We start from the raw sequence: 21,406 nt of genomic DNA, 5'->3' as shown, positions 1-21,406 counted from the left end.
TGACCAGACAAATCATTACTGTTAGAATAAGGGAACTATTTCTTGATTTTAAGGAGTCACGTTTGTCCACTAGAAATTTGCAGAACAAACTTTTCTACCCACAGGAAAGGGCTGTTTGTTTCTAGTTTCCACAACGTGCCTGTTCCAAATTATCCAGCTTTCACCATCATATCTTAAAGGCAAGCACCTTTGTAAATTGGTGAGTTAATCTGAGTAATGCAGGGAGGGGGGGTTGCATTTGTGTGAATTGTGTTCCTTCCCCACCCTTTCTTCTTTTTGTGTTTTGTCTTTTTCAATTGTAAGCTTGAGGATTGTGATGGTGTTATTTTAATCCACCTACTTCTGTTTCAGTGTATCTGAAGAAGTGTGCATGCACACGAAAGCTCATACCAAGAACTAACTTAGTTGATCTTTAAGGTGCTACTGGAAGGAATTTTTTTATTTTGTTTTAATCCACCTGTAAGCCATTTTGGGAGCCTCTGTAGTTTGAAGAGGTGATGGTATAAATCTTCTGAATCAATCAGTACATCCTTTGTGTCCCCACCGAAACATTTCATGACTCTTGGCTAGTTCATAATAATGAGTGACTAAGATAACAAATTGCATTGAACCAGCATGTTGAATCTTTGCAGCTAAGACTGCAACCTCCATAGCAGTTTCTCCTACTCATTTTTGGAACTGTAAGTACAATTCACTACATTTCTGCATCAGCTTGTGATTTTTTTCAAACACGTTCTCATTAAAATTCTCAAACACCCCGGTCCTTTTTCTTTTACACGTTCTGCATGCATGACCTAACCTCCTGGCATTAGCAAGCAATTTTAGCTTAATATTATGCATTTTGTATATTATTGTCACAAATATATGAATTTCCACACACATAGTCTCCTAACATGGGACGTGGGTGGCGCTGTGGGTTAAACCACAGAGCCTAGGGCTTGCCGATCAGAAGGTCGGCGGTTCAAATCCCCGCGATGGGGTGAGCTCCCGTTGCTCGGTCCCTGCTCCTGCCCACCTAGCAGTTCGAAAGCACGTCAAAGTGCAAGTAGATAAATAGGCACCACTATGGCGGGAAGGTAAATGGCGTTTCTGTGCGCTGCTCTGGTTTCACCAGAAATGGCTTGGTCATGCTGACCACATGACCCAGAAGCTGTACGCTGGCTCCCTCAGCCAGTAAAGCGAGATGAGCACCGCAACCCCAGAGTCGGCCACGACTGGACCTAATGGTCAGGGGTCCCTTTACCTTTACCTTTAGTCTCCTAACATATGCCTTTTGCCCACGTTTTTTGATTGGAGAACTGCATTGCAAACTTTGGAACAGTGTGAATTTTGAAGGAGACCTGCATTTCAGTTCATGCATTAATTTGGGAAGTCTGAATCACAATGGTTTGCAAACTCAACCAATTTCCTCCCCCATCCCTTTTGCGAGTGGTGGGTGGCAAACCTCAGCACCTTGTGTTTTTCATCAGTTTGGGAATCTGGAATGTATAATATTACAGTTTGGAACATCAAAATATCAAAAATATTGAAAATAGCCAAAATATCACTGACAAACAGGTTTAAATCTCATCAGTTTTGCAGAAGATCTAGATGGGGGAAATGTATTGATATGAATGTCTGCTAGGTATAGTCAACTAGAATTGTTTGTGGCTCTTATTGTTGGAAGGAAAGCCCTAGACATTCGTCCGGAAATGCCAATATTTGTTAACTGAACAGAGAAGGACAGAAAGGAAGACCTATTTTTAAGTTACTTTTGCATGATCTTTTGAAAGGAGGGGCAGGAAAAGGAAATTAACCTTGTGGTACAGTCTACTGAGCAGCCATCTGCCACACTGGAGAGGGGGCACATTTTAGCCTGCCCTGCAATCAAGACTTCAATTGATCAGTCAAGCAAGCAATCAGTTTGGCAGATGTTCTGCTGGTATTGTTTTCTATAACTAATAGGGTGAGTGCTTCGAAGTACTATGGTTTTATTTGAATTGACTTCCTTCATCTTCATTTCATTCAGTCCTTTATCGCGCGTTGGGGGTGAAAGAATCTGTCGGTTTTGGTTTCTCAGTTATTCAGTCCTAGATGCAGTTCTTCTTTGTGATTAAAAACAAAACCAATCCTCGTGAAAAATTATTCAGAATTTTAGTGCGAATTCCTCCTAACAAACCATATTTTTTTTACAATCAGTTTTGAATAACGTACACATTTTTGCAAGCGTTCCCCCAGTTTTGTAACTAGTTCAACAAACATGTTTGTTTTTATAGGCACTTTCCCCTAATTTATGCATTTTTATTAGCGTTGCTTGGCCGGAGAACAGCGTCACAAAAATTCAAATGTGTGGATTTTGAAGGCTGCAAGATTTTCGGTTCTCGTAATGTTTTGGAAAGTGTGAATTTGGTCATTTCTGCTTTAAATGGAAACCAAATAAAATTTATCCTTCATCCCTAATTGCGATGAAGCCCAATTTGGGATGCCTAGTGGTATTACATATAGCTGCATGTGGATGTAACTTGACCTATCTATCTCATGGGATAGTTGCACAAATAAAAGAAATAAGAATGGTGGATCATACTGCTTAACCAAGAGGATGGGAACTCTGTCAACCTCCTAAATTAGCTTTGAGTGTGGGAATCAATATCCTTTAGAGCTAAATCTGGTTAGTGTTAGAATGATGCCTTTCTCAGTTGTGGTTCCAATGAAATAAGGTCAGGAAAGCAATGAAATCTTAATAGGCAGCCCTGTTTGGGAAAGTTTTTAATACTCGATGTTTTACTATGTTTTTATATATGCTGTAAGCCGCTCAGAGTGGCTGGGGAAACCCAGCCAGATGGGCGGGGTATAAATAATAAAATTATTATTAAAAATTATTAGTAGTGATTTTGCCAAGTCCTTGAGCCCTAGTCTGCTGGGGCTACAATGACTTTTGGCCAGGGATGGGAAAACTGCAGCTCTCCAAATGTCCCTGGCCTCCCATTTCCCCTGGCATTTGGCCAAGTTGGCTGGGGCAGGTGGAAGTTGACATTCAATAACATCTGGAGAGCTAACCAGCCGCTCCAGTTTTGGATATTTCCTCCCACTTTTGTTATGATGAGGCTTTGTCGATGCAATTCCCAGCATCGTATTTTTGCTGTGCATCCCTCCTTCATGACTTCCTTAGTGAAATACAGGATGAACATCGCAACATAAATCAATACCGTATGAAAAAGCTGTGGCTGAAAACCTCAGTGTGACGGCAGAAAACCCCTGGGAATTTCTTCTTCTTTGCTAGAACTCCGCATCTCTAATTCTAGACTGAGCAAAGCTTTTTTGGTTCAGCTGCAATGGCAGGCAGCGATAATATAGTAGCATTGGGGAAGGAAGCATCAGGGAACAGCTGATAAAAGACACTGATGTGTTGACAGTCCACCACGAATGCACTATTATTGTGCCAATGACATGTTGCAGAATTAATCCACAAAACCACTGGTCTGAAGCTGCCCAAAGCTGTGAGGGCGACTTTGTCTGGTTTGGTGGGCTGGATCTGGCTTGCCGAACACAGTCTACACATTCCTGTCCTACACCCACACTTGGACCAAAGTCTCCCCTTCCCTGCCATTCCACAGAAACTGCTGGATGTACATGAAGGACTTGCAGCCAGCCTGTTTTTAGAACTCATGCTCCTCCTATAGACACCCAACTTTTTATCATTTCTTACAGTTGGCGGCCGAGAAAACAGAATCAGCAGCATTGAGCATTTCCCGAACATCTGCTCTAAGATTTGCACAGCTCACAACAGTGATTTGGAATTGCAAGGGAAATAAACTGACTGCTTCAATAGTCAGGAGAGGTTTGGGTAATCAAAGTCCTTGAATTCTCACCTCCTGTGCTGGATTTTACCAATTGCAGGGTAAGTGATACTAACATTTTACTCAGAAGCTACATGCCTTGGCTACCACAAAAGTCAGATACCACGATACAGAACTCTGAATGAATGAAGGAAACAGGTCCCAAATCTAGAGACACTTTTCCAGGAGAAAGCCCAGCATTGAATTCAATGGGACTTAGGGACACATATCGGTTTACCCAGTTATATGGTAAAGCGTGTTCTCCCTCATGGAGAGCGCGTGTTGCGGTGGGGTCTACCAGGTCACCCCTCTGTTGCCAGGCAGGATTACTAAGGAAGCCTGTGGCAACGATTGGATGGCTGGGTTGCTGGGGTAAATCCTATGTTGCAATTTGGTGCGAGGGATTGGATGTTTTAAATCCTGTGAATGCAGCTTGGAGCTTCCTATTTCGCTGCGTGCAACGGATCACCCGCCTTAATTTTATGGGTTTTGCGTTGACCTTGCTATGCCTGTCATGGGGTCGTCTGCCATTGGGGCAGGGGCCTGGTAGGAATTTTGTCCATCTGGCTGATTGGCTGGGCCATTTGGTTTTTGCCCACTGCGTAGCAAATCGTCACAACTTGTAAGGTTGCGGTTAGGCACTGGTTATCAATTGGTTGGAGGAGGGGTTAGGATTGGCTGGGCCTGCCCCTCCAAGGTTTCTGCGGAAAGGGAATTCTGTTAAAGGAATCCAGGGGCTTGCCATCTTTTCGTCCGAATCCCTGGAATGGGGCTACGGCCGGCAAGCCCTGGGGAGCATGCGGGAAGGGGGGAGGGTCTGTGCCTCAGCTCCATTTCTCCCCAATATTGTTTTCCCTTACTGGCTTCTGCTGGAATCCAGAAGTCAGTTCTGTCCCTGGGCAAGGACAGATAGTTGTAACCAATGCCTAAGCAACCACTCACATTTATGTATTTAAATAAAGTTGTGGCCAAAATTATGCCAAAAACCTTAAACAAAATTTATGTGTGTGTTGTGAGGGGTGGCTTGGGGACCTCGACACGCAACCAGTTACAGTGGTACCTCGGGTTACATAGGCTTCAGGTTACATACGCTTCAGGTTACAGACTCCGCTAATCCAGAAATAGTGCTTCAGGTTAAGAACTTTGCTTCAGGGTGAGAACAGAAATCGTGCTCCGACGGCGAGGCGGCAGCAGGAGGCCCCATTAGCTAAAGTGGTGCTTCAGATTAAGAACAGTTTTGGGTTAAGAACGGACCTCCAGAACGAATTAAATACTTAACCCGATATACCACTGTACTGACCAAGGGCTAAGCCCCCCCCCTCCAATTTCTAATGGTATATCTCCCATGTATTATTCCATATGGCAGAAATGAAGCTCAGTCATTTGCTTTGGAGGCAAAAAGTCCCTGTTTCAATCCCTGAGGACCTCAAATAGACTTCTGTCTGAATCCTTCTTGCAGCCTCCCTTAGGAGCTTTGTGGACACTCCTTCCTAGGAGGTTTTTATCCTGTCCTGGATTCTTTAGCTGAGTTTCCTGCATTGCAGGGGATTCGACTAGATGACCGTTGGGGTCCCGACCAACTCTAAGATTCTATGATTCCAGCTGCTGGTTATTGTAGATAATACCAGTGTCCTAATTCAGTATAAGAAAGTTTCCTGGATACCATTGAATTGATTTAAGGTGAGGAGCTGCTCAGACAGCCATTTAGAAGGTTTTATGCCAGTATCTTCACATGAGTTTATTCCCCATCTTTTGTCACTGCTTTAATATTTATCATTTATATTTAGTCTGCTGGACGATACACTAATCCACAGCAATAGACCACATATTTAGCATTATCACGGATTAAAATGCATGGTTTAATTTCTTAACATCATTGCATTCCCCATTTTCTGTCGCTGCTTTAATATTTGGCTATATACTGATCCTCATCAGCAGACTAAATATTCAATATTACCATTGATTAAAAATACATTATTTCGCTGTTTTATTTAATTGTTGTTTCTTATATCATCGACATAGATTCTTCATATTCTGTGACAAGCAAGATGGACAATTTTTCCATGATGCCAGACGATGAAACAACTTTTGACTATGGTCCAGATACAGCCCCAGTTCACAGCGAGAAGGGGAAAACATTTGCGTCTAATTTTGTGCCACCGCTTTACTCTCTGGTGTTCATATTTGGCCTGTTGGGCAACTCACTGGTGGTGCTGATCCTCATCAGATACAAGAAGCTCAAGAACATGACCGATATCTACCTGCTCAATTTAGCCATCTCAGACTTGCTTTTTATCTTCTCGCTCCCATTTTGGGCTCATTATGCAGCCCGCGAGTGGGTATTTGGAGACGCAATGTGCAAAATTCTCTCTGGGGTCTATTGTGTAGGCTTCTACAGCGGAAGTTTTTTTATCATCCTTTTGACAATTGATAGATACCTGGCCATCGTCCACGCAGTGTTCTCTTTAAAAGCCAGGACGATCACCTATGGCACCTTCACAAGTGTCGTCACTTGGGTTGTGGCCTTATTAGCCTCTGTGCCAGAATTTGTATTTCACCATGTTCAAAAGGAATCAGGGAAGCACAAATGTACCATTCATTATCCTTCAAAACATGAAAACGATTGGAAGCAATTTCTAACTTTAATGAGGGTTGTCTTGGGCCTAGCTCTTCCCGCAGTCATCATTGTCTTCTGTTACATGCAGATTATAAAGATTTTGATTAAGGGTAGAAATGAGAGAAAGCAGAAGGCTGTCAAGCTTATTTCTGTCATCATGATTGTTTACTTCCTTTTATGGATGCCATACAACATCACACTTTTGTTACAGACCTATCAAGATTCAATTTTCTCATGTGGCTTAAAAAATGATTGTGAGAGCAAGTTATCTGTAGGCATTGCTGTGACAGAAGCAATTGCTATGATCCACTGTTGCATCAACCCTGTGATCTATGCCTTTGTGGGGGAGAAATTTAGGAAATATCTCTCTATTTTTTCCCAGAGGTGTATGTTAGCTCTTCTCTGCACAGGTCGCGGTCACCCTCATTTAGACCGGTCTACTTCGTCCTATAACAGTTCAACAGAACATGACCTTTCTGTTGGTTTGTGAAGTGATTTCCAGTTTTATTTGCAAATAGTTTAGTTGGTATGTCTGGGAGAAGAATGCCAGACTTCTAAAGGGGAGAGAGAAATGATAGCCTATGATCTTTAGAAGGACACCATTTCATCGCCCCTTCCCACTTAGAAATCTCATGGGGGAAGGAAGCAGGCAGATTTGGTGAGACACAATCTGGTAAAGTAACCCGTTATTATAGATGTTGCATAACCACTCACGCAAATGACTGAAAAGATTGTGCATGTATAAATAGAAACCAGATGTGTTTGGAAGGTGAAGACAATTCATATAGGACTTCTCTCAATATTAGATACAGAATCTGATCCAAGGGCCATGAAGCACAGGATGTTAATTAAATACCTCCATCAACATTTGATCTTCCTTGGTAGGTTCAAATGATCACTTGAAGCTGTCTTAGGTGGTCCATTAACCCATTACTTTCTACTTACATAGGCAGCAGTTGATCTAGGGCTTCAGGTTGTGTTTTTTTGCTACCGTAGGATCATTTAACTGAAGTGAAGCTGGAACTTCCTCCATGTTAAGCACCACCAAATTCAATGGAACCTACTCCCAGTGAACTCTGTATACAACTGCAGTCATGCTGATCCTAATAAATTTTGTATTATGCCACCTTTGGGAGAGTGTGTATTATTTTATAATAGATCAACACTGTTGCTTGCCTGTTTGGAATCCTCCTTGGGAGTGGGATTAGGGGAAACGTCATGATGAGATCCTGTACTTCCTACACCACTGTCTGTCACTACTCGTACACCTAAACTTTTGGCTCCTTTGGAGAACAGATCTTAAGCCATTAAGATACATCAAACCATTATTTACTTCTTCTTGTCTGACAAAGGGTATGAGAAGGTCAGTACCCTGCACAAAATGTAAACAGAGAATCCTTTGCATTGGTCCAGGAACAAGCTCCAATCCTACTTGCTAGATGTATGCCTTCTGCGTGCTGTTCAAGTAGTGGATGGAGGGGAATATTCTTCCACCAGTTCTACTGAAGGAATGGGTTTCTGTGCAGTCAGTCTGAAACGGACCCAAAATCCACATTTTTCCTTCTCCAAGGGAGCATTTCTAAAATGCATTAACTTAAGCTCTTGAGTCAATGTATAAACAGAAAGCCAGCTGTATAAACAAGTACTCAAAGCCCTCTCCTTTATCAGTCCATGACGGCAATGGATGGCCTTGCCAGTTCCGAGTAGAGCAGGGATGGCACGTCTGGGTCTTATCTTACATCCTGACCACAAAGACGCACAGACTTTGTCAGGTCTGACAAGAGACCCAGGAACGGTGCCAGGAGTGCTCTTAGAGTTGGTGACCTCCTGCCCCAAGATAAGAGTATAGGAACAGGAACAACCTTTTATGGTCAAGAGTGCCGGAACAGGAACAACTGTTTATGGTCATGGATGTCAACTTACGTGTATAAGCTGACATGGTTGGATTCCTGGGGAAGAGGGGAGAGGGTGCCTGGAAGATTGAGACCTGTTCACTTTTCTCTGCTTTCACATATGCAGATACAGTACCTACTCGTAGACCATGTAGTTTAGCATCCTGTTCTCATAGAATCATGGAATTGGAAGGGAACCTGAGGATCATCTAGACCAACCTGCTGCAATGCAGCAATATCCCCCTTATAGGGATTGAACCTGAGACTTTGGCCTTATCAGCACCATGCCTTACCCAACTGAGCTATCCAGCAAATTATGCAGTCAAGTTTCCTGCATTTGGAAAAATCACAGGGGTCAGCATACCCGGAGTGCGATGGATGAGCCTTACCCTGGAAGAACCACCTTCATGTGCAAACTGTCTGCATGAAATGTTTAGTTTCCTTGTTTAAAACATTTCCGTAGCATCCTTCAATTAAATAGTTTTTAAATATTTAATTTAGATCCTGCCCCTAGTCATGAAGGAATGCATAAATCCAAGAACCATGCGGGTGGGATGAAAGCCAGTTGTTGTGTGGATCCTGTGTGGTATTATTACTCAGGTTTTGATATTTGGGAGCTTTCACCCGTGACATGGGAACCCCTGCTGGTTAGAGAGGCATAGATGAATTGGGCCCAAGTCATCACCTCATACGTGGTAACTACAGAGCCAGCCCAAGACATTTTGCCACCTGAGGCGAACCACAAAATGGTACACACACCCTGCCAGGGAAGAAGGAACAAGGGGAATTAAAGATCTACCTTGGGTTCAAGAGTGGGAGGAGACCACCAGTGCCTCCTACTTGCCAAGAGGCTGCTATAGAGGCAGCAGAGGTGGTCTCTAAGGTGCATTCTGCAGCCGTTGCTACCCCTGTGGCGGCAGCAGTGGGGTGTGCATTTATTGGGAGGTCAGATATGCTGCCCCTGTGGATCCCGCCACCTGAGGCAGCCACCCCACCTTGCTTCATAGGTGGGCTGGCCCTGGGTAACTGAGCTTCTCTTCTGAAGATCTCTGCTGCCTAATTATTAAGTTGTGGGCGAACATATCAGACGACACAGCGATTCTTCAACAGCTCTTGTTTATTCAGAGGCCAGAATAGAACTGAACTAAAGAGCTCAGTCAGCCTGCTTATATAGAGCTCCAGAACAATGTAACTGTTACAACTTTCTAAAACTATCCAATCACTGAACGTCACTTTCGATCCTTCATTTGCATAACTATATATAGTATCCCCCTGCTGGCCCAGGGTGAGAACTTCAGTACATAACACTAATGGTGATGGTTTTATACAGGGTGAGTCTTTTAAAAGAGGCCCCATGGAACATGTGTACTCTGTATCTACAGGGCCTCTTTTAAAGGACCCACCCTGTACATGAGGCTCTCCTAGTGAAGGGCCATTAGAATATTGTTCTCTATATGATCCCAAAAACTGTTTGAGGCATTTTCTCCTCTCTCATATGCTATGCCCAAACCCCTTCCTTAAAGGGGGGAGGGAGGTTTTTACACCAGCCAGAAGAACAAGGCTTTTTCTTCTTGCTTAGATGTTACAGTAAAAATGGGCCTCTCTCTCTGGAATGTCTGGCTTAGGCAGGTAGAAGATAAGAGCAAAGTTGAATGGGTGTTATTGTAACCCCAGACAGGGGGAGGCTGAAAAGGAGGAGGCAAACTGAAAAGGAGGGGGGTAACACAAGAAACAAAGCCCCATCTTATTGCTATTAGTGTAATTCACATGTTTTACACGTGAACACGTGTCTATGCATTCTAAGGGGTATAAAAAGTGGGCGCACCCTTACTGGGGTGTGCAGGTTGCGAGCTTATCGCTCTGTACCTTTGTTCTGCATATATGCATTTCAAATAAAACCCTGTTAATAACCTGCAAGGCCGTTTTGCCGTTTTGTGTGAATCTGTGCTCCGGGGACCCAATAGCAGATATGGAACAGGTCCAACACTAGGTTTAGGCTTATTAATTTTTTTAAGACAAGCAACTCACTGAAAGACTATGTTGAAAGAATCATCCTCAGTCTGGGCGACCCAGAGATGTTGCTCTACTGCTGAAGTTTGGGGCCTCTGGTTTAGTGAGCACTTCTTGCATATTAAGCTTATACTTCATGGATTACTGAGACTCTTATATGAAGACACTGGGCCAGACAACACTGGGAGTGGTTGTTGTTGTTTTTTAAGTGGGTTAAATGAACAACCACATGTTCATGTTCACTTCTGGTTCAGAAGTGATATCCTTATCAGAATCCGCTGAGTGAGAAACCTTTTAACAAGAACCCCTTAAAGTCAGACAACCTTTCAAGGCAGGCAGTTTTGAAGACCACTTTGTGAACAGTCCTGTGAGTTGATGGGAATGGATTTTTGGTAATTATTTGATTTGGCAACATAAACTGTAACTCAAAATTGTGCAATGAAAGTCTAGCAAGATACTGTACTTCAGTTTTCAAAACCATCTGTAGTAGTACAGAAATAGCTTTTGCTGACCAAATGATTCCTGTTAGAAGGGAACTAGTCTTGATTTTGAGCAGCAATGTTTGGTGGCTAGAAATTTGCAGAACAATTCCTTCTTCACAGAGAAAAGGGCTATTTCTTACTTTCTGCTTTTTACAATGTTCCTGTTCCAAAGAATCTAGCTGTCGCCATCATCTTTTAAAAGCAAGCAACTTTGTAGATTGGTAAGTTAATTTAAGGGGGGGAGCACTTGCCTTTATGTGAATAAACAGTGAAAAAGTCAACATAGATAGGAATGCTGCACGAATTTCTAAGCCTGTAAATTGACCAAGATGTAAAATATGTGAATATTGATATTAATGAACCAGTTAACACTTTCCTGTTATGTTCATATTGTTCAGAACATTGGAATTCCATAGTCAGTTTTTGTAATCAAAGTCCTTTAATTTTCACGTCCGTTGCTGGATTTTACCAAAGGTGCTAACATTTAAACTAATATACATGCCTTGGCTGCTTTTAAATGACACAAAAAATCGGGTCAATTAAAAACCTGCTTTTAATTGACCCAAATATCACTTTCCAGTACTCTTGAATGTGCAGATGAAGCTAAAGCTCCATTCCTATAGCCAGTTACCCATGCGTAAGCCCCACTGAATTCAATGTATATGTACAGGATTGCCCAGTGAATGTACAACTTGCCCCAGTTGGAGCTGATCCATTTACACAATTTCAGTGATGTGAAAGCAGAGTTTTGAAATTAGTATCAGCCTAGATCTTAAAACACTATCCGGAGGAAATGAATATGCAGGCCGAGTATTTTGAAAGTCGACCAGAGTTTTGTTTGTTTTGTTTTTAAAGTAAAGTAATATTCTGGATAGGTTAGCCAAAGTCTAATGAAAGCAGGATTTCTGCACTTTAATAGTTGTGTAAATGACCCTGAATATTAATTTATTAATTAATAAAATGTATACATCACTTGGTTGCAAAAAACAAACAAAAAGAAAACCAACCCTCAAAGTGGTTTTGTATTATTAATATGAGGTTTTATAATACAAAAAGGAGTAAAGGACCCCTGGACGGTTAAGTCCAGTCAAAGGCAACTTTAAAAGTTTCTGAAATGTGGTGTCCACTATTTGTGGTTTAGCAACTGTGCCGGACATACAGTATCTATAATAAAACATGCCCTTGTTTTTAAATCTTTGAGACATATTTCTCCTTTTTGTTCTGCACTTCTGGATACTTCCTTTTTCATGTTGTTTTCTCGTTTCTGTAGTATCATTTGTTGCCAAAGGCAACTGACATGCTGTAAAATGGCTGTTTTAATCATGTTTACTCAGAAGTTAATCCCACTGAATTCAGTGAGGCTTTCTCCCTGGTAAGTAGGGTTAGGATTTCAACCTTAACCTGTTTCCTGTTGTGAATTTTTAACTCATCATTGTTCCTTTCACTGGGTTAGAAGTGATCACTTTGCTATCTGTGTGTTGTGTTACTACTCCCTAAAGTCGTCTATTTTCCCCCAAAGTGGGAAGAACCAGCTGGATTTGACTGCTTATTTTTGACCACCCAAAGTCTTCATTTTAAATTAAATTTTAAATCCCTCCCCTCCTCTCCACATTAAACCATCCCTTTCCACTGCCTAGCTCAGTTTTTGCAGCATCTCTGATGTATTTCAGGCAGGATTCTCTCTCAACCCTGCCTGGAGACACCAGCGACTGAACCTGAGACCTTCTCCATGCAAAGCCGATGCTGTAACACTGAGTTTTGGCCCTTCCAGAACTTTATACTGAACTGCAATCCTAACCCCATTTATCTGGGAGTAAACACGGGTGGCGCTGTGGGTTAAATCACAGAGCCAAGGACTTGACGATCAGAAGGTCAGCGGTTCGAATCCCCGTGACGGGGTGAGCTCCCATTGCTCGGTCCCTGCTCCTGCCAACCTAGCAGTTCGAAAGCACGTCAAAGTGCAAGTAGATAAATAGGTATCGCTCCAGCAGGAAGGTAAATGGCATTTCCGTGCACTGCTCTGGTTCGCCAGAAGCAGCTTAGTCATGCTGGCCACATGACCCAGAAGCTGTACGCTGGCTACCTCGGCCAATAAAGCGAGATGAGCGCCGCAACCCCAGAGTCGGCCACGACTGGACCTAGTGGTCAGGGCTCCCTTTACCTTTACCTTAAACCCCACTGAATTCAGTGGGAGCTACTTCTCAGCAGACACTTTGGTTTGTAGCCATAGAAGGCTTTGGTGATTTGCTCTTAAGTCACTTCATTCATTTTGTTTTTAAGGTATCGTAAGACTCTTCTGTTTGTGTAGAAGACTAACTGAGTGATCTGTTTCTTTATGCTGGAAGGGAATCCGAAGGAATGCAGTTAATTTGCAAAAATCTGTTGGTGACTGAGATTTTGGTGTCTATTGTGTGCTCCGCAAAAGAGAACATATATTTCTGCATTAACAAAAGACAAAATGGCACACAGACATGTGCAATTGGAGTTTAACAGAAAATACCAGTTGAAAGTGGGAATGAATGGCAGAATGGATTGAAGTGTGTTTGAACATCGCTAACCAATAAAGACATTCAGTGGGAGAAGGTGGTCAGAAATACAATCAGAGCATTATAGGCAAATATGTTAACATCTGCAGGGTTCTGTCTCGGGTTTGCTGTTGTTCAACGTCATTATAAACAACTTGGATGATGGTGTTCAGGGGATTCTTATCAAATTTGCAGATGACACGAAACTGGAAGGGGTAGGCAATGCCGCAGAAGATAGAAGTATATTTCAAGCTGACCTAAGCAGATTGGAGAACTGGGCTAAAACTAACAAAACAAATATCAAGAGGGTCAAATGTATGGTTCTACTCTTAGGCAGAAAGAACCAGCTGCACAAATATAAGATGGGAGACACCTGGCTTGCCAGAAGTACATATGAAAAGGATCTAGGGGTCTTAGTAGATCACAAGCTTAATACGAGTCAACAGTGTGATGCAGCAGCAGCAGCAGCAAAAAAAAAAAGCTAATGCTATTCTAGGCTGCATCAAAAGAAGTCTAGCATCCCAATCAAGGGATGTAATAGGAATAGCCACCTTCAAATATCTAAAGTGCTGTCACATGGAGGATATAACTTGTCTTCTCCTGCTCCAGAGGCTAGGAACCAAACCAATGCATTTAAGTTAAAAGGACAGAACATTTCAACTAAACACCAGAGAGTTTTCTTTTTTTTTATGAATATTTATTGAAATTTTTTAGATACAAAATGCAAAAATAGTAAACAATATAGCATGGATCATAACACATTTTTCAGAACTTCTTTGGACTCCCTCACGTCTCCCACTCCCACTTACATCATTGTAAATTTTTTTTTTCCAGCAATTTATCATCTTATTTATATTCTTGAATCTTATTCCGTTAACTTAATCTAATCTCCAAAAATTTTGTGTTTCCCTCAATCTCACTTATCATCAAATTCAGATCTAATTTAATGGTAGGCAATTATTTATGAAAAACACCAGAGAGTTTTCTGACAGCATGAGCTGTTTGACAGTGGAACAGACTCTGAGAGATAGTGGTCTCTCCTTCTGTGGAGGTTTTCAATGAGAGGTTGGCATGTGTGATCTAGTTGAGATTCCTGCATTTGACTATAAGACTCTATGATTCTATTATCCATTTCCCCCTCCCAGTTTTTTGTGTGTTTCTTTACGCTTATTCTTTATTCTTAATATTTAGACTGTCCGCCAATATCTTGATCCTCATAAGCATACTTGTTTGCCAGTATCTTGATCCTCATAAGCAGACTAAATATTCAACATTAGCAATAGTTTTTTAAAATAAATAAATAAATGAATTATATGTTACAATAAAGTTTCATGCTGATATCTTATACGATGTATTTGAATTCTTTATTCTCAGGGAAGAAGATGGACGATTATACTGATTTGCCAGAAGATTATTATCTAACCACATCTTATTACTATGATACAGACGTAGCCCCAGTCCGCATCATGGCGGGGGAATCATTTGCGTCTTATGTTGTGCCACCGCTTTACTCTCTGGTGTTCATATTTGGCCTGTTGGGCAACTCACTGGTGGTGCTGATTCTCATCAGATACAAGAAGCTCAAGAACATGACCGATATCTACCTGCTCAATTTAGCCATCTCAGACTTGCTTTTCATCTTCTCGCTCCCATTTTGGGCTTATTACGCAGCCCGCGAGTGGGTATTTGGAGACGCAATGTGCAAAATTCTCTCTGGGATCTATTACGTAGGCTTCTACAGCGGAAGTTTTTTTATCATCCTTTTGACAATTGATAGATACCTGGCCATTGTCCATGCAGTGTTCGCATTAAAAGCCAGGACGATCACCTATGGCACCTTCACAAGTGTCGTCACTTGGGTTGTGGCCTTATTAGCCTCTGTGCCAGAATTTGTATTTCACCATGTTCAAATGGAATCTGAGATCCACAAATGTACCATTCATTATCCTTCAAAACATGAAAACGATTGGAAGCAATTTCTAACTTTAATGAGGGTTGTCTTGGGCCTAGCTCTTCCCGCAGTCATCATTGTCTTCTGTTACATGCAGATTATAAAGATTTTGATTAAGGGTAGAAATGAGAGAAAGCAGAAGGCTGTCAAGCTTATTTCTGTCATCATGATTGTTTACTTCCTTTTATGGATGCCATACAACATCACTCTTTTGTTGCAGACCTATCAAGATTCAATTTTCTCATGTGGCTTAAAAAATGATTGTGAGGGAAAGTTATCTGTAGCCATTGGGGTGACAGAGATAATTGCCATGATCCACTGTTGCATCAACCCTGTGATCTATGCCTTTGTGGGGGAAAAATTTAGGAAATATATCTCTATCTTTTTCCAGAAGTGTACATTAGTTCCTCTCTGTGCAGGTCGCGATCACCCTAGTTTAGACCGGTCTACTTCCTCCTACATGAGTACAACAGAACATGACATTTCTATTGGTTTGTAAAGTGATTTCCAGTTGTGTGCTCTTTTTGTTTGTGTGCCTCTGTTTAGTTGTTATGCCTAAGGAGCAGGGGACTATCATGATGAACTCCTGCACATGAAAATTTAGAAGTATACTACTGCCAGGCTAGGCATGGTCAAATCTGTCAGTTTTCAATTTCAGCAAGTTTCTGATTTTTCCATTATTATGTTTTGTTCTCTACATTTCCACAGCAATTTGTGATTTTTTTAAAAAAGTGTCATCATATAAATTCACCAGCATTTCCACTAATATATTTTCTATGCAATTTCTCCTAACATACACATTTTTGCAAATTGATTTTCTGTAATAGAATGCACTTTCATATGCCATTTTCACTAACGTGTGCATTCTAATGGACATTTTACATCCTAGCATATGCATTTTTGTACGCATTAATTGGCTGAAGAAGTGAACTGCAAAATTTGGAGAAATGCACATTTTCAAGGGTCTTGGTTCTTGCATTGCATTTGAAAGAACAAATTAAGTAGCCTTGTCCGTAAATGCGAACTGAATCTAATTTCTCCCCAATCCTTACACATAGCACAGATCTGTTAGATTAGAATAAATTAAAATTAAAATGCTGGTGGATTTTCTGGAGAACTTAAAATATATGCTGCGGGGAAGACTGTCTCACAAACCTGCAGATCATCCGTGATCTGTCAGCTTGCATCAAGGTGCGAGCGGCAGGGATGCAGGGATGCTGGGTCTAAGGGCACAGCGCAGCTGGCACTCTCCAGAGCCACTCCTACATGCAAGAGACACCTGCTTTTCATAATTATAAGATTGGGTGTGGGGGGAACCAGGCATGTTCCAGATGGAGGAGAAAAAAGAAAAAAACCCTGCTAAATTATACAGTCGTTGGATGTTGAATTTCGGACTTTAAACGGACTCTCATCTTGAAACATGGATTAAGGAGGTGGATTAACCACTATCTTTCCATACTTGCTATATTACATCGTGATTTGGCAAAGCTCAGCCAGAAAGAATTTAATTACTTAAACAAAACACAAGAGGCGAAAATTATAACTGAATGCATGATATACAGCCCTCAAAAACTCTAAGAGAAGTTGGCAAAACCAGATCAGCTCGGGCTGAAGATGGAAACAAAATGGCGGTCATAATTGCGCAGTTATAAAAAAAAGGGATTCTTATGGAAAAGAGCTCCTTTGGACTTAGGGTGTACTGTATTTCATTCTAAAATATATCTGCTTGTTTGGATTATTTTTATACATTATTGTGGACAGAAATTGTGGACAGAAAGAGGGAGAGCGCTGGATCTAGGGCCCGGAAGAGCTTGGGGGAGGGGTGTCCTGTTGTTCTTGGAGGATTTTAAATAATTTTCATATAATATACAGCTGGGAAGCATGTCTCCCAATACAGCAATATATACAGACATATATGGACATCAGCTCATTAAAAGACATCGGAGAGAAATTGTTGATTGGCCATTTATAAACTTTACTTTTGGAATGAAGCCTGGTGTCTTTAATGAGAACTTGACGAACAAAAGAGAGATAAGAGGACTGAATAGCCCAAAACATTGTGGTTTTCTTTTTTGTTTTTTTTCCCCCTTTTTCGTTTTTTTTCTTTTTTTTCTTTCTTTTTTTCCTTTTTGACGATTTCATTTTATTTTATTCTTTTTTATATATAGTTGGGAGAAAGGAAATGTTAGCCTATGTACCCATATTGTTATGACTTTTTGTGTATTTTTCCTTTTGATGTATATCTGTTTATGCAAAACTTTAATAAAAATGTATTTAAAAAAAAAAAAAGAGGACTGAATACCAAATAACTGGACAGAGAATAAGATGATTTACAAAATGCCTCTTGTGGGTTAACAACACGGAAACTTTGCTACAGAAGATGCGAGCCACAGAAACAACAGCTGATTAGACTGAGAATAAAAATGGATAATATTAGTTTTTAATTTGAAAAATACTGAAAATGCAGAGACATGAATGAGGATGATTATCTCTAGACATCTGTAACATGGGAAGTCCCAATAAATTTTTGATAATTGGAATATATAATTGGTGTATTGTTATTATTGTAATTTGGATTGATTTGCTTTAATTTGTCATTAATTGGAAGATTGTTATTGAAAATGAATAATTTTTAAAAAAAATAAAAATAAAATATATGCTGTGAACTGATGTAGAAATGTGGACAGATGAGAAATGAGAAAAATGAGAAAATGGGGAAAATTTTGCACTTACCTTTTAAAGTGGTATTTCTATTCCCTCTCGCTTTAATATTTGCATGTTACAGTGTGCTGTTGTCATTATTCACCTTGTTGTTGTTGTTGTTGTTTAGTCGTTTAGTCGTGTCCGACTCTTCGTGACCCCATGGACCAGAGAACGCCAGGCACTCCTGTCCTCCACTGCCCCCCGCAGCTTGGTCAGACTCATGCTGGTAACCTCGAAAACACTATCCAACCATCTCGTCCTCTGTCGCCCCCTTCTCCTTGTGCCCTCCATCTTTCCCAACATCAGGGTCTTCTCCAGGGAGTCTTCTCTTCTCATGAGGTGGCCAAAGTACTGTAGCCTCAGCTTCACAATCTGTCCTTCCAGTGAGCACTCACGGCTGATTTCCTTCAGAATGGAGAGGTTTGATCTTCTTGCAGTCCATGGGACTCTCAAGAGTCTCCTCCAGCACCATAATTCAAAAGCATCAATTCTTCGGCGATCAGCCTTCTTTATGGTCCAGCTCTCGCTTCCATACATTATTCACCTACTGTGCCTTAATAATGCCTTTTTTGTTTTTTAAAAATGCACTTTCTTCTACTGCAAAGATCTTCCCTTTGTGAAAGATCTGGAATAGATTCTCAATATTTTTTATTTTTTTTGGCATGTACAATCCCACTTTCTATGTGGAAGGGGTAGGGGTTGATGGGCATGGTTTTGGAGACACCTGTTTTGTGCCACTTCCATTTGACTGGTGCAAGCTGTCAGTTTGTGAGCTATTTAGTTCAGAGGAGAGTTCAGGGATGAGCTGTAGCGGGCTATGGGGTTTCATGGAGACTTCAAGAGGCAAGTTCAGATGTAACTTGGTGTCAGTAGTTATCTAAATGTGCAGTGTCATTCCTGTGCATTAAAAACAACAACACAAAACTAATACATGTTGTTGACATCCATTTGTCTCCATTGCTGGGGGTGAAGTCAAACCACTGTGTTCACACCATCCAGGTGACCGTCCTGGGGTGCAAGCCTGGGCTGCCCAGATGACAAGACCCCTCTCTTGGTCTTGCTGATATGGTCCAGAGGAAAGCAGAGCAATGTGTTTGGCACCAGCTTAGCTGCAGGAGTTGGCAGAAGAAGGTGTACAAAGCACCATCCAACCATCATTGGGACTCCACTCTGGATTTGTGTAGGGTTTACTCCTTTGTTCTCCCGAACGTATCCTGCAAAGCGGCGGAACTTTAGGATCAGAGCTTTTCGCCTAACCTCTTCTAATCTCCTATACTTCCAAATGGTTAGAATTCTGGAATACTAGGCTTCCTGTACTGCCCTCACTCCCACAAAAGGGCTATCTCAGCATACATCCTCGTGACTAACATCTACTGGCTAGAGGAACATAAGGGTACATAAGGGATGTGCCCATAGCAACAGGACTTTTCTTCAATTGGGCACCACCCACCATTAATGTGGAAGTGGGGAAAAACAGAGAATCAGCTCCAAAATCACTCTTTAAAAAAGGTGGGATCAAAAAGCAACTGTGCCAATATACATGGTAAGGGTGGAAAGCCCTGAGAGAACCTAAAAGGCCAGATTCACCCTTCTCTAGCTACTTGGAGATGCAGTCATACTTATGAAGCTTGGGGCAGCTGGTCAAGTGAGTACTTGCTGTGCATTAAGGCAGGGGCGGAGGAAGTGGGGTGCAGTGGGTGCTGTCCACCCCAGGTGTCACCACTGAGGGGGGTGACAAAATGCCAGGTGGCACTTGTTATGTACTGAAGTTCTCACCCTGGGTCAGCAGGGGGATACTGTAGGTAGTTATGCAAATAAGGGATCGAAAGTGACGTTCAGTAATTGGATAGTTTTAGAAAGTTGTTACAGTAACGTTGTACTGGAGCTCTATATAAGCAGGCTGACTGAACCCTTCAGTTCAGTTCTGTCCTGGCCTGTGAATAAACAATAGCTGTTTGAAGAATCGCTGTGTTGTCTGATATGTTCACCCACAACTTAACAGCACTCACCGCGCCTGAGCCACACGTCCAAGCGGTCTGCCCTCTGCCTCCCCCCCCCCAGCTGTAGGGTGGCTGAGTGGGAGGAGACAGGCAGATTCCAGAGGCCCCGCGGTGCACCCTACCCCTATGGGCGGCTCACCCCGCCCCTGGGTGCACCACTCCAGGTGCCCGAGCAACCTTCCTCCGCCACTGCATTAAGGCCAGCCTTCAAGGATTTCTGAGACTCTTGCATGAACATTGGGCAAGGCAGCTCTGAAGACCGCCTCGGAAGTCTTATATAAGCAGCTCTGCAAGTTCTTTGGAGTGTGTTAAATGAACAACCAGATGCTGATACCATTATCAGTAATCCACAGAGTGAAAAACCCTTAAATGGAACCCATTTCCTATGTGAAAAAAATATGTGGTTTCATAAAGATATGAACAGCAAAATTGGTAGATGAAGATTTTTCTTCCTTGTAATTTTGTGTTTTACAGCATGGGCTGTAATCCAAGTTTGTGCAGTTGAAGTCCACGGAGTAGTAAGATGCACTGCAGTTTTTAAAATCCTCTGCTGAGTTTTGCTAGCCTGCTAAACAATTATTTTTAGAAGGAGGGAACTGTTTCTTTATTTTTTTTTTTAAGAAAGGAGAAACATTTGTTCACTATAAATTTGCAGAACAAGTATTTCTTCACACAGGAAGGTTTTTTTTTTTTTACAACGTGCCTGATCACCAGCATCACTGAAAAGCAGGCGATTGTAAATTGGTAAGTAAATTTAAGTTGGGGGGGGGGTTGCATTTATATATATTAATTAACAGCAAAAAAAGAGTTAACAATGATTAGGAATGATGCATGAAAGTAACCTACCTGGATGTAAAAAAGGTAGTTATTACAAATCCTGAAAATTGATGATTAATATTGGTGACCCTTTTTTTACGTTCATATTGTTCAGAAAAAAAAGCCATAAAGACCAAATTGGGTTTTTCTGCCATTTTTAAAAATTATCTTTGGCTAGATGCAGTTAATAGTTTTTCAGTAGCTTGAATGCGATATGAAAGAGCTATTGTTTCTTGTTTCTTCTCTGCAGTGAGGTATCAAATCAGATAGTTGTCCCAAATTTTGACAAGAGAATACGCAAGGCTGTGGGCGGTTGTTCCCCAGGCAAAAATAGCAAAATTCTTTCCCCTTTAAATCTTGGGTGTCATTTATTCACGTGCATTTGCAGACTGAGGGCCATTTCACAAGGAAAACAAAACTAAAAATTCCTTCCAGTAGCACCTTAGAGACCAACTAAGTTTGTTATACACTGAAACAGAAGTGTATCTGAAAAAGTGTGAATGCACACGAAAGCTCATACCAATAACAAACTTAGTTGGGTCTCAAAGGTGCTACTGGAAGGAACTTTTTTATTTTGTTTCGACTACGGCAGACC

General features: G+C 41.5%; 1 protein-coding gene and 1 pseudogene across 6 annotated transcripts; both read left to right on the top strand.

The window, feature by feature from the left end:
- On the top strand, positions 1–7,558 carry LOC307199489 (C-C chemokine receptor type 5 pseudogene; annotated as a pseudogene). 2 transcript variants are annotated; one of them, XR_013843889.1, is made up of 2 exons: positions 1–199; positions 5,838–7,558. The product of XR_013843889.1 is annotated as a C-C chemokine receptor type 5 pseudogene (transcript). The 2 variants fall into 2 exon arrangements; XR_013843890.1 differs by lacking the exon at positions 1–199 and adding an exon at positions 3,737–3,877.
- A 3,089-nt stretch (positions 7,559–10,647) lies between these two features.
- On the top strand, positions 10,648–15,906 carry LOC307199486 (C-C chemokine receptor type 5-like). Of its 4 annotated transcripts, XM_079947409.1 has the most exons (3): positions 10,743–11,037; positions 12,087–12,188; positions 14,716–15,906. In XM_079947409.1, the coding sequence occupies exon 3, from the start codon at positions 14,724–14,726 to the stop codon at positions 15,789–15,791; it is 1,068 nt and encodes a 355-aa protein (XP_079803535.1). In that variant the 5' UTR covers positions 10,743–11,037; positions 12,087–12,188; positions 14,716–14,723; the 3' UTR covers positions 15,792–15,906. The 4 variants fall into 4 exon arrangements, with proteins under 4 accessions (XP_079803536.1, XP_079803534.1, XP_079803535.1 ...); XM_079947410.1 differs by lacking the exons at positions 10,743–11,037; positions 12,087–12,188 and adding an exon at positions 10,648–10,701; XM_079947408.1 differs by lacking the exons at positions 10,743–11,037; positions 12,087–12,188 and adding an exon at positions 10,648–10,726.
- The last annotated feature ends 5,500 nt before the right edge of the window (positions 15,907–21,406 follow it).

This window comes from Podarcis cretensis (genome assembly GCF_951804945.1).
Source record: "Podarcis cretensis genome assembly, chromosome: 12".
NCBI classification, from domain to species: Eukaryota; Metazoa; Chordata; class Lepidosauria; order Squamata; family Lacertidae; genus Podarcis; species Podarcis cretensis.
This window is presented reverse-complemented; position numbering and strand designations above follow the sequence as displayed.

Bases quoted from the DNA above. Each gene is read 5' to 3' on its own strand.
- LOC307199486 (XM_079947410.1), top strand. From the start codon at position 14,724: ATGGACGATTATACTGATTTGCCAGAAGATTATTATCTAACCACATCT.